At 39.6% G+C, this 13935-nt stretch overlaps 1 protein-coding gene across 1 annotated transcript in view; it reads left to right on the plus strand.

Annotated features, from left to right (window-relative positions):
* Window positions 1–13935, plus strand: part of LOC136625968 (vomeronasal type-2 receptor 26-like) — a 64130-nt gene that overhangs the window by 43139 nt on the left and 7056 nt on the right. The window contains exon 4 of the mRNA XM_066601025.1: window positions 9648–10481. Within this exon, the coding sequence (XP_066457122.1) occupies window positions 9648–10481 (834 nt within the window). The remainder of the gene's footprint in view (window positions 1–9647; window positions 10482–13935) is intronic.

A 13935-nucleotide genomic window follows, 5' to 3' on the forward strand; every position in this document is an offset into this window, starting at 1 on the left:
CCATCACTTTCTTGAATTGCCCAGATTTTCACAAATGGAAACCTTAGCGAGCATCGGCAATATACAAAAATGCTCGGGTCGCCCATTTACTTCAATGGGGTTCGTTATTCGAAACGAACCCTCGAGCATCGCAAAATTTTCGTCCCGAGTAACGAGCACCCGAGCATTTTGGTGCTCGCTCATCTCTACTCGTAATGCCTTTTGTTTTTGTGCTTGAGATGGAAATCAAACGTTCTTTGTCTGGGGGGGCATAACTGTCGAAGACACTCGCACGCACCCCACCTATCGTAGGATAGTTGTACTATGCCAGTAATCTTCCCAGGAGTGTACTCAACAACTTCCCATTAGCCTTTCCTATTTATGACATAATCAATGCTCGTGCCAAATTTCACGTTTCTATGACACCGGAAAGTGAGAAAATTACATTCCGTATGTAAAATTTGGACGCTCATTCTTTTGCACATAGAATTGAATAATCGAGTTGGGACCCATTAGCTTTTCCTATTTATGACATATTCAATGCCCGTGTCAAATTTCAAGTTTCTATGTGAGAAAATTAGATTCCGTACGCAAAATTTGGATGCTAACTCTTTTGCGCAAAGCATTGAATAATCGAGTTGGGACCCATTAGCTTTTCCTATTTATGACATAATCAATGCTTGTGCCAAATTTCACGTTTCTATGACATTGGGAAGCGAGAAAATTAGATTCCGTACGAAAAATTTGAACGCTAATTCTTTGGCGCTTAGAATTAAATAATCGAGTTGGGACCCATTAGCTTTTCCTATATATGACATAATCAATGCTTGTGCCAAATTTCAAGTTTCTATTACATTGGGAAGCGAGAGAATTCGATTCCGTACGTAAAGTTTGGACGCTAATTCTTTTGTGCATAGAATTGAATAAGCGAGTTGGGACCGATTAACTTTTCATATTTATGACATATTCAATGCTCGTGCAAAATTTCGAGTTTCTATTACATTGGGAAGCGAGAAAATTCGATTCCGTACGTAAAATTTAGACTCTAATTCTTTTGCGCATAGAATTGAATAATCGAGTTGGGACCCATTAGCGTTTCCTATTTATGACATATTCAATGCCCGTGCCAAATTTCAAGTTTCTATGTGAGAAAATTACATTCTGTACGTAAAATTTGGACGCTAATTCTTTGGCGCATAGAATTAAATAATCGAGTTAGGACCCATTAGCTTTTCCTATTTATGATATATTCAATGCCCGTGTCAAATTTCAAATTTCTATGTGAGAAAATTACATTCTGTACGCAAAATTTGCACGCTAACTCTTCTGCGCATAGAATTAAATAATCGAGTAGGGACCCATTAGCTTTTCCTATTTATGACATAATCAATGCTCGTGCCAAATTTCACGTTTCTATGATACCGGAAAGTGAGAAAATTAGATTCCATACGTAAAATTTGGACGCTAATTGTTTTGCGCATAGAATTGAATAATCGAGTTGGGACCCATTAGCTTTTCCTATTTATAACATAATCAATGCTCGTGCCAAATTTCGAGTTTCTATTACATTAGGAAGCGAGGGAATTCGATTCCGTACGTAAAATTTGGACACTAATTCTTTTGCGCCTAGAATTGAATTATCGAGTTGGGACCGATTAGCTTTTCCTATTTATGACATAATCAATGCTCGTGCCAAATTTCGAGTTTCTATGACATTGGGAAGTGAGAAAATTAGATTCCGTACGTAAAATTTGGACGCTAATTCTTTTGCGCATAGAATTGAATAATCGAGTTGGGACCCATTAGCTTTTCCTATTTATGACATATTCAATGCCCGTGTCAAATTTCAAGTTTCTATGTGAGAAAATTACATTCTGTACGTAAAATTTGAACGCTAATTCTTTGGCGCATAGAATTGAATAATCGAGTTGGGACCCATTAGCTTTTCTTATTTATGACATAATCAATGCTCGTGCCAAATTTCACGTTTCTATGATACCGGAAAGTGAGAAAATTACATTCCGTAAGTAAAATTTAGACGCTAATTTTTTTGCGCATAGAATTGAATAATCGAGCTTGGACGCATTAGCTTTTCCTATTTATGACATAATCAATGCTCGTGCCAAATTTCAAGTTTCTATGACATTGGGAAGCGAGAAAATTAGATTCCGTATGTAAAATTTGAACGCTAATTCTTTGGCACTTGGAATTGAATAATCGAGTTGGGACCCATTAGCTTTTCCTATTTATGACATAATCAATGCTCGTGCCAAATCTAATTTTCTCGCTTCCCAATGTCATAGAAACTTGAAATTTGGCACGAGCATTGATTATGTCATAAATAGGAAAAGCTAATGGGTCCCAACTCGATTATTCAATTCTATGCGCAAAAGAGTTAGCGTCCAAATTTTGTGTACGGAATGTAATTTTCTCACATAGAAACTTGAAATTTGACACGGGCATTGAATATGTCATGAGTAGGAAACGCTAAGGGGTCCCAACTCGATTATTCAATTCTAAGCGCCAAAGAATTAGCGTCCAAATTTTACGTACAGAATGTAATTTTCTCACATAGAAACTTGAAATTTGGCACGGGCATTGAATATGTCATGAGTAGGAAACGCTAATGGGTCCCAACTCGATTATTCAATTCTAAGCGCCAAAGAATTAGCGTTCAATTTTACGTACGGAATCTAATTTACTCGCTTCCCAATGTCATAGAAACTTGAAATTTGGCACGAGCATTGAATATGTCATGAGTAGGAAACGCTAATGGGTCCCAATTCGATTATACAATTCTAAGCGCCAAAGAATTAGCGTCCAAATTTTACTCACGTTTCTATGACACCGGAAAGTGAGAAAATTACATTCCGTACGTAAAATTTGGACGCTAATTCTTTTGCGCATAGAATTGAATAATCGAGTTGGGACCCATTAGCTTTTCCTATTTATAACATAATCAATGCTTGTGCCAAATTTCAAGTTTCTATGACATTGGGAAGCGAGAAAATTCGATTCCGTACGTAAAATTTGGACGCTAATTCTTTGGCGCTTAGAATTGAATAATTGAGTTTGGACCCATTAGCTTTTCCTATTTATGACATAATCAATGCTCGTGCCAAATTTCATGCTTCTACAACATCGGGAAGTGAGAGAATTAGTGGCAATGATGGAAATCGAACGATCTACGTGGGGGGGGGGGTCGTAACTGTCGACGGCGCACGCACGCGCGCGCGCCATTAATCGTAGCATAAATGTACTATGCCTATAATCTTCCCAGGAGTGTACTCAACAACTTCCCAAAATTTCATGGCGATCGGATGAATGGTGTAGAACCGCATAAAGGACAAACAGACAGACACACAGACAGACACACACACACACGCAGACATACATTCAATTTTACATATATAGACTAGATTACCCGTCGCGCGTTGCTGCAACATCAGAAGAAAGGAAGATCAAGAAAACTCGTTCTTATAACGTTGAATTTACATTGTGTCTTATGTTGTTTTAATTCTATGTATTTAATCAAGTGCTTGTGGATACACAATATTTTTTGTTTTTCCGTCTGGTGCGTACACGAATAAATCCGGAGGTTTTCCGACGCGTGAGCTGGCCACATACAGTTGTCCATGTGAGAAGCACGGATTCTCCAAATCTAGCCCACACACTTGCAGCGATTGTCCTTGTGCTCTGTTGATGGTCATTGCAAAAGCGAGTCGCACGGGAAACTGTAAACGTTTGAATTCAAATGGCATATCTGTTGGGATAATTGGAATCCGTGGCAACAGAACATCTTCCCCTTTGAATTTCCCATTCAAAATTGTAGCTACGATGACATTGTTCATCATCGTTTTCACTGAAAGTCTTGTACCGTTGCAAAGTCGTGGTGGATGGATGTTTCGGAGAAGAATGATAGGCACGCCTATTTTCAATGTTAAAATATGCGGTGGCATACCTGGAAAATCGAGTGAATTCAAGAATTCCGTTGGGTAATTGACAGCTTCATCTTGATTCATCACAGTATCGATGGATTTATACGTTGTCGCTTCGCCTGGTATTCCATTTTGAATGCTGAAATTGATGGCATTGACATCGTTGTTGGTAGCTGCTAATATAGCCCGTGCGCTGAGCCACTGATGATTTTTGTAATTCCGCGCGATACTTGGGAAAACCTTTTGGATCAATTCGTCTTTGGTTGATATCATCTTTCCAAAGTTTGTTGGCAATGTGATACATTGTGTAGATCTGTCGATAGGCATTTTCCCATTTCCAATACCCAGCAATTGTTTTGCGAAACGTTCGGCGGATGCATCATTTTGTAGTTGAACACGCATATTGGTTTTCAAAGTCAATTTCTTAACATGTTGCCATAGAAATGATGATTTGAGACATGCATTAAGACATAATCAATGCTCGTGCCAAATTTCAAGTTTCTATGACATTGGGAAGCGAGAAAATTAGATTCCGTACGTAAAATTTGGACACTAATTCTTTGGCGCTTACAATTGAATAATCGAGTTGGGACCCAATAACTTTTCCTATTTATGACATAATCAATGCTCGTGCCAAATTTCAAGTTTCTATGACATTGGGAAGAAATTTCAAGTTTCTATACATTGGGAAGCGAGAAAATTAGATTCCGTACGTAAAATTTGGACGCTAATTCTTTGGCGCATAGAATTGAATAATCGAGTTGGGACCCATAAACTTTTCCTATTTATGACATAATCAATGCTCGTTCCAAATGTCATGTTTCTACAACATCGGGAAGTGAGAGAATTAGTGGCAATGATGGAAATCGAACGATCTACGTGGGGGGGGGTCGTAACTGACGACGACGCACGCATGCGCGCCATTTATCATAGTATAAATGTACTATGCCTATAATCTTCCCAGGAGTGTACTCAACGACTTCTCAAAGTTTCATGGCGATCGGATGAATGGTGTAGTAGCGCATAAAGGACAAACAGACACGCACGCAAATTCTGTACGTAAAATTTGGACGCTAATTCTTTGGCGCTTAGAATTGAATTATCGAGTTGGGACCCATTAACTTTTCCTATTTATGACATAATCAATGCTCGTGCCAAATTTCAAGTTTCTACGACATTGGGAAGCGAGAAAATTAGATTCCGTACGTAAAATTTGGACGCTAATTCTTTTGCGCAAAGAAATAAATTATCGAGTTGGGACCCATTAGCTTTTCCTATTTATGACATAATCAATGCTCCTGCCAAATTTCATGTTTCTGCAACATCGGGAAGTGAGAGAATTAGTGGCAATGATGGAAATCGAACGATCTACGTGTGGGGGCGTAACTGTCGACGCTCGCACGCGCGCCATTTATCGTAGCATAAATGTACTATGCCTATAATCTTCCCAGGAGTGTACTTAACAACTTCCCAAAGTTTCATGGCGATCGGATGAATGGCGTAGTAGCGCATAAAGGACAAACAGACAGACACACACAGACAGACATACATTCAATTTTATATATATAGAAGACGAAAGTCCTCACTGACTCACTCACTGACTGACTGACTCACTCACTCACTGACTGACTCGCCAAAAATTCTCCAACTTCCCGATATCGTAGAAACATGAAATTTGGAACGGGCATTGGTTATGTCATAAATAGGAAAAGCTAATGGGTCCAAGCTCGATTATATAATTCTAAGCACAAAAGAATTAGCGTCCAAATTTTACGTACAGAATCTAATTCTCTCACTTTCCGGTGTCATAGAAACTCGAAATTTGGCACGGGCATTGATTATGTCATAAATAGGAAAAGTTAATGGGTCCCAACATGAGTATTCAATTCTATGCGCAAAAGAATTAGCGTCCAAATTTTATGTACGTAATCTAATTCTCTCACTTAAAATTTGGCACGAGCATTGATCATGTCATAAATAGGAAAAGTTAATAGGTCCCAACTCGATTATTCAATTCTATGCACAAAAGACCTAGCGTCCAAATTTTACATACGGAATGTAATTCTCTCACTTTCCCGTGTCGTAGAAACGTGAAATTTGGCAAGGGCATTGAATATGTCATAAATAGGAAAAGCTAATGGGTCCCAACTCGCTTGTTCAATTCTAAGCGCAAAAGAATTAGCGTCCAAATTTTACGTACAAAATCTAATTCTCTCACTTCTTGGTGTAATAGAAACTTAAGATTTGGCACAAGCATTGATTGTGTCATAAATATGAAAAGTTAATAGGTCCCAACTCGATTATTCAATTCTAAGCGCAAAAGAATTAGCGTCCAAATTTTATGTACGAAATCTAATCCTCTCACTTTCCGGTGTCATAGAAACGTGAAATTTGGCACGGGCATTGATTATATCATAAATAGGAAAAGCTAATGGGTCCCAACTCGATTATTCAATTTTAAGCGCAAAAGAATTAGCGTCCAAATTTTACGTATGGAATGTAATTCCCTCACTTTCCAATGTCATAGAAACATGAAATTTGGAACGGGCATTGGTTATGTCATAAATAGGAAAAGCTAATGGGTCCCAACTCGATTATTCAACTCTAAGCGCCAAAGAATTAGCGTCCAAATTTTACGTAAGTAATCTAATTCTTGCACTTCCCAATGACATAGAAGTTTGAAATTTGGCACAAGCATTGATTATGTCATAAATTGGCAAAGTAAATGGGTCCCAACTTGATTATTCAATTCTAAGCGCAAAAGAATTAGCGTCCACATTTTATGTACGAAATCTAATTCTCTCACTTCTTGGTGTAATAGAAACTTGAGATTTGGCACGGGCATTGATTGTGTCATAAGTATGAAAAGCTAATAGGTCCCAACTCGATTATTCAGTTCTAAGCGCAAAAGAATTAGCATCCACATTTTATGTACGGAATCTAATTCTTTCACTTCCTGATGTCATAGAAACGTGTAATTTTGCACGGGCATTGATTATATCATAAATAGGAGAAGCTAATGGGTCCCAACTCGATTACTCACTTCTAAGCGCAAAACAATTAGCGATCAAATTTTACGTACGGAATCTAATTCTTTTACTTCCCGGTGTCATAGAAACTTCAAATTTGGCACAGGCATTGATAATGTCATAAATTGGAAAAGTAAATGGGTCCCAACTCAATTATTCAATTCTAAGCGCAAAAGAATTAGCGTCCAAATTTTACTTACGGAATCTAATTCTTTTACTTCCCGGTGTCATAGAAACTTCAAATTTGGCACAGGCATTGATAATGTCATAAATTGGAAAAGTAAATGGGTCCCAACTCAATTATTCAATTCTAAGCGCAAAAGAATTAGCGTCCAAATTTTACTTACGGAATCTAATTCTCTCACTTCCCGATGTCATTTTATATACAGGAAACGTTGCATGGTTGCCTCCACGTGGTGTTTCCTGGGTAATGCAAAAAACCATGCAAAATGGTGAACATATTTTTTTCTCGGTATCTGTAAAGTAACCACGACTTCATAAGATTTTCCGTGTGAACACCAGATAAACACCAGTACCAAATTAACTCGGGCGAAGCCGGGTATATCAGCTAGTTTTATATATATAGAAGACGAAAGCCCTCACTGACTCACTTACTGACTGACTCGCCAAAAGTTCTCCAACTTCCCAATGTCGTAGAAACAAGAAATTTCCCACAAGCATAGCTTATCTCCAAAATAGGAAAAGTTAATGGGTCCCAACTCGATTATTCAATTCTATGCGCAAAAGAATTAGCGTCGAAATTTAACGTACATAATCTAAATCTCTCACTTCACAATGTCATAGAAACTTCAAATTTGGCAAGCGCATTGAATATGTCATAAATAGGAAAAGTTAATGGGTCCCAACTCAATTATTCAATTCTAGCGCAAAAGAATTGGCGTCGAAATTTTATGTGCGGAATGTAATTTTTTCACTTTCCGGTGTCATAGAATCAGGGGAATTTGGCACGAGCATTGATTATGTCATAAATAGGAAAAGCTAATGGGTCCCAACTCGATTATTCAATTCTATGTGTAAAATAATTAGCGTCCAAATTTTACGTACGGAATCTAATTCACTTTCCAGTGTCATAGAAACTCGAAATTTGGCAGGAGCATTGATTATGTCATAAATAGAATAAGCTAATGGGTCGCAACTCCATTATTCAATTCTATGCGCCAATGAATTAGCGTCCAAATTTTACGTGCGGAATGTAATTTTCTCACTTGCGGTGTCATAAAAACAGGAAATTTGGCAGGAGCATTGATTATGTCATAAATAGGAAAAGCTAATGGGTCCCAACTCGATTATTCAATTCTATGCCCAAAAGAATTAGCGTCCAAATTTTACGTGCAGAATGTAATTTTCTCACTTTCCGGTGTCATAGAAACGGGAAATTTGGCACGAGCATTGATTATGTCATGAATAGGAAAAGCTAATGAGGCCCAACTCCATTATTTAATTCTAAGCGCAAAACAATTAGTGTCCAAATTTTATGTACGTCATCTAATTCTCCCACTTCCTGATGTCATTTTATATAAAGGAAACATCGCATGGTTGCCTCCACCTGGTGTTTCCTTGGTAACGCAGAGAAATATGCAAAATGGTGAACATATGTTTTTCCTCAGTATCTCTAAAGTAACCACGACTTCATAAGACTTTCCGTGTGAACACCAGATAAACACCAGTGCCAAATTAACTCGGGCGAAGCCGGGTACATCAGCTAGTCTTCTATATATATAAAGGTGAAAGCCCTCACTGACTCACTCACTCACTGACTGACTCGCCACTAATTCCCCAACTTCCCGATGTCGTAGAAACATTAAATTTGGCACAAGCATAGATGATGTCCAAAATAGGAAAAGTAATTGGGTCCCAACTCGATTATTAAATTCTAGTGCAAAAGAATTAGCGTCCAAATTTTACATACGTAATCTAATTCTCTCACTTCCCGATGTCGTAGAAACATGAAATTCGGTACAAGCATAGATTACGTCATAAATAGGAAAAGTTATTGGGTCCCAACTCGATTATTCAATTCTAAGTGCAAAAAAATTAGCATCCAAATTTTACGTACGGAATCTAATTCTCTCACTTACTGATGTCATAGAAACTTAAAATTTGGCACGAGCATTGATTATGTAATAATTAGGAAAAGTAAAGGGGTCCCAACTCGATTATTCAATTTTAAGCGTAAAAGAATTAGCATCCAAATTTTACGTATGTAATCTAATTCTCTGACTTCCTGATGTCATTTTATATAAAGGAAACATTGCATGGTTACCTCCACGTGGTGTTTCCTGGGTAATGCAAAGAACCATGCAAAATGTTGAACATATTTTTTTCCTCGGTATCTCAGTAAAGTAACCACGACTTCATAAGATTTTCCGTGTGAACACCAGATAAACACCAGTACCAAGTTAACTCGGGCGAAGCCGGGTATATCAGCTAGTATGAGATGATGGCATTTATAGAATTTTCCCAAAAAAGGAAATATCTATCACCTAGTCATCAGGTACATGAAACATGTTAGTTCTGAAATATGGGATCCTCAGCAATTGTTAGAATGGGGTCCCTAGTGCTCCATTACCAAACTGCATGACCACAGTAAGGGAGAATTTACTGTACATACAGGGACTGTTGATCAGGGAAATACGTTTCCTAAATAATCTGGATTATGATTTTATTATTCAAATTGAAGTTGAGATTTCCTGGTGGTTTGATGTTCTCCCGACAGATCAGCTACGGAGCGATGGATCCTGCATTTACCAACAAGCTCCAGTTCCCTTATTTCTATCGCACAGTTCCTGAAGAGTCGGCTCAGTATGAAGCTGTTGTTCTGCTACTGAAGCATTTTGGCTGGAGCTGGGTGGGGATGGTGACGGTAGACGATGAGAGCAGCCGACGATCCGGCATGGAGCTGTACAACGTGATAACACGGAGCGGCATCTGTGTAGCTTATACAGAACCTGTCAGTAATGATCATTATATTGTCTCCTCCGTGGCCTACAGGAAGTTGATGCATCAGATCACGAAGATTCATTGTGACATTATTTTGTTTGTTGGTTCCTCACATGGCTTATGTATATTGAACTTTATATTGTCTCACTTCTTCAATGCCAGGAAAGTTGCAATCATACTCTCATCTATTGTTCTAAAAGCATTAACTGAATTCACTACATTTCATAGATCTTTCCAGCTCGCTGTTCATGAAGGAAGAATCCCAGGATTAAAGGAACATTTACTGACAGCCGGTCCTCTAAAATATCCAGAGGCTGAGTTAATGTTTGATGTATGGAAAGAGTATTTTTCTTGTTGTGTTGGAACTGAGGTCTTGTGGAGGCCATGTGATGAAAGTGATGTTCTCGGTAATGCAGATCGCTCTCTGTATGATGTGGACAATTTCCGATACACATTCAGTGTGTACTCTGCAGTGTATATTGTGGCTCATGCCTTACATCATCTGATATACCTAGATAAAAGACAGGAACATACCGAATTATTTAATATCCAAAGGGAAAAAGATTCCTGGAAGGTGAGAGCTCCAGTTTGGAGACTATATCAATATTAATTATTTATATTTAACCCTTTTGTGGCAAGTGATGGAGATATCAGTTGGAGGCGGATGCTGATCCTGCACAGTAACAGGTATATCTATCAATGCCCAGTGTACCTGCAGGATCCAGACAGGAGGGCAACCGAGATCCCCTGGTTTGCTTCAGCTGCAACCATAAGGAACCAATATCACTCCTGGCACCTTCTAAATCACAGTTCTTAATGAAAATGGCACCACAATAATTTGATAGAGTGGAGTAGCTCAATTTATTATATAATAGGTACCACAAGCAATGAGATCACAAAGTGCTACTCATGTGAAGGAGGTTATGGCCAACCAGCTGGGGGTGGTAGTGTGAGCAACAGGCCACAGGACAGGAAAACAGAGTTATTGGACTGTTTGCTGGTTCTTGTTCCCAGGAGCCTCCCAAGTAAGGGGCATGCAGGCCAGAGGTCAAAGGACATACAGGCAGACACCACACACTACAATGCTGAAGAAACTTTTAATGAAGATAATGAAGGCAAATAGTAACTCAACCCTGAATGCGAGTTGTGCTCCATTCGAGTTGTAATGTTAACGAAACAACAAACAATACTTCAGGTAACTTCACTTGAGGCTCAGCAGCATTTAGTAAAGCAGCAGAGATGAGGTGTTCAGCGATCCAGACAGCGTTCTTTTGTTCAGCATTATTCCAGTTAAATAAACAGTCCCCTTGTAGAGGTGTTCATGTCTCCCATATGAATGCAGAGCTGGGGTGTTGGGCCATGTGGTAGCAGACTATCTGCTTGGAGTGATGGAGAAGGTAGAAGAAAATTGCTGCTAGAGCAGAAAAAACCTCTGCGCTCTCCAACTCTTATGTCAAAGAAATTATTTATTACCCCATACTGAGGGAAACCAAAAAAAAAGGCTGAGTGATTCAAGCCAAGCTCCCAGCTAGGACAATGCAACGCGTTTCTGCGCACATATGGCGCCTTTATCAAGCATTACAAACATTATAAATATATATATATATATATATATATATATGTTTTTTTTTAATATAAAATACACTATCAAATTATCTGGACATGCTTCTGCTGTCCGCACACCAGCACACATGCCCAGATCACCCGCACAGGAAGACGTAAGTAAAGTCTTCACAACAAAAAATATCCCCTTTGGCGCTTTCCCATTTTTTTCAAATCTGCTTGGACTGAGACACCAACAATCCTACAATCACTTCACTTCTGGCTTTTGGCCTTCATGGGATAGGCAGGAAACCTCATTCATTTCCTGTCAGCAGAGGACTACTGTACTCCTCCACCCCACAACTGCCTCTTGAAGCAACAGTACACCTTGTGATCATAAATAAAAGAACTACAGAAAAATAAAATAAACAAAAACAGCAGGGGTAGAAAAGCCTAGTCCATTACCCATCCAGCAGCAAAAAAAGAGATTAGAATAAAATTAAGGGTATGTTCTTTTACACAGGTTAACAGTCGGTTGAGAAATATCTCACAAAAGTAATTATGGATGACTGTTGTCCAGCATAAACACAGGACCCAACAGGCTGAGTGATCGTACTCAAAGTGTGGTCATAAATGGCTGCACATCCAAGTTGAAGAATGTATCACGTGGGGAACCACAAGGCTCTGTCCTAGGCCCAGTGTTGGTCAACATTTTTATAAATGATCTGGAGGAGGCCATTGTTGGGAAACTAATCAAATTTTTAGAAGACGCAAAGCTAGGAGCAATAGCTAACACTGGAGAAGAGAGAGAGTATTCAAAAAGATCTAGAAAAGCTTGAACAGTGGGCAGCGACTAACAGAATAGTATTTAACAAGGAGAAATGCAAAGTCCTACATCTGGGCAAGAAAAATTAAAAAAAAACCATACAGAATGGGAGGAATTTGACTAAGCAGCAGCATATGTGAAAAAAGACTTGGGTATACTAATAGGTCATAGACTGAACATGAATCAACAATGTGATGCAGCAGCCAAAAAAGGCAAACACGATTCTGTGATGTATTAAGAGAAACAGAGTCTAGGTCACGTGAGGTAATTATCCTCCTCTACTCTTCCTTAGTCAGACCTCATCTGGAATACTGGGTCCAGTTCTGGGCACCCTACTTTAAAAAAGACATAGACAAACTGAAGCAAGTTCAGAGAAGAGTTACCAAGTTGGTGAGTAGTCTGCAAATCATGTCCTATGAGGAACGGTTAAAGCATCTGGGAATGTTTAGCTTGCAGAAGAGAAGGCTGAGAGGAGACTTAATAGCTGTCTACAGATATCTGAAGGGCTGTCACAGTGCAGAGGGATCAGCCCTATTCTCATCTGTAAAAGGAAACACTAGAAGCAATGGGATGAAACTGAAAGGGAGGAGACGCAGATTAGATATAAGATAGTGAGGGGGATCAATGAGTGGAACAGGTTAACACAGGAGGTAGGGAGTTTTCCTTCAATGGAAGTGTGCAAACAAAAACTAGAAAAATATCTGTCTGGGATGATTTGGTGATCCTGCACTGAGCAGGGGGTTGGACAAGATGACCCTGAAGGTTACCTTCAACTCTAACATTGTAGGATTCTATAACTCTGAGGGCAAGTGAGTGAGAATCGCTTATTCATCTGAGTTGCTTGGTTTCAGCTCACCTAAAAACCAAGTAATAGAGATGAGCGAGCGTACTCAGTTCGGGTGTTTTTGCACTTGAGCACTGCTTTTTCTGAGTAACTGACTACTCGGACGAAAAGATTCAGGGGGTGCCAGGGGTGAGCGGGATTGCATAGGGGAGTGGGGGGGGGGGAAGAGAGAGAGCTCCCCCCTGTTCCCCACTGCTATGCACCGTTCCACCACGCCGCCCCCCAGCGCCCCCGAATCTTTTCCTCCGAGTAGTCAGTTACTCGGAAAAAGCGGTGCTCGAGTGCAAAAACACCCGAATCGAGTACGCTTGCTCATCTCTACCAAGTAACTTTTTTTTACTTTTGTATTCCCTTTCAAAAAAGTTATAAATAGAGATGAGCGAGCATCAAAATGCTCGGGTGCTCGTTGCTCGAGTCGAGCTTTCCGTGATGCTCGAGGGTTCGTTTCGAGTAACGAACCCCATTGAAGTCAATGGACGAGTCAAGCATTTTTGTATATGACCGATTCTCCGCTAAGGTTTTCATTTGTGCAAATCTGCAAAACCTACGAAAGTGATGGAAACGATACAGAAACGGATAGGGCAGGCGAGGGGCAACATGCAGGGCTGCATCTGAGGTTCCCAGGTCTCACTATTAAGTGGCAAGAGTGGGCACCCCCTAACAATTTTAACTTTGGACAAACCCTCATTAGCAAGGCACACCTTAGCTAAGCACCACACTACCTCCAACCAAGCACAATCACTGCCTGCGGAACACACCACTGCCTCTTCTCCTGGGTTACATGCTTCCCAACTCCCCCCCCCCCACACACACACA

This window comes from Eleutherodactylus coqui, chromosome 1 (genome assembly GCF_035609145.1).
Source record: "Eleutherodactylus coqui strain aEleCoq1 chromosome 1, aEleCoq1.hap1, whole genome shotgun sequence".
Classification (NCBI taxonomy): Eukaryota; Metazoa; Chordata; class Amphibia; order Anura; family Eleutherodactylidae; genus Eleutherodactylus; species Eleutherodactylus coqui.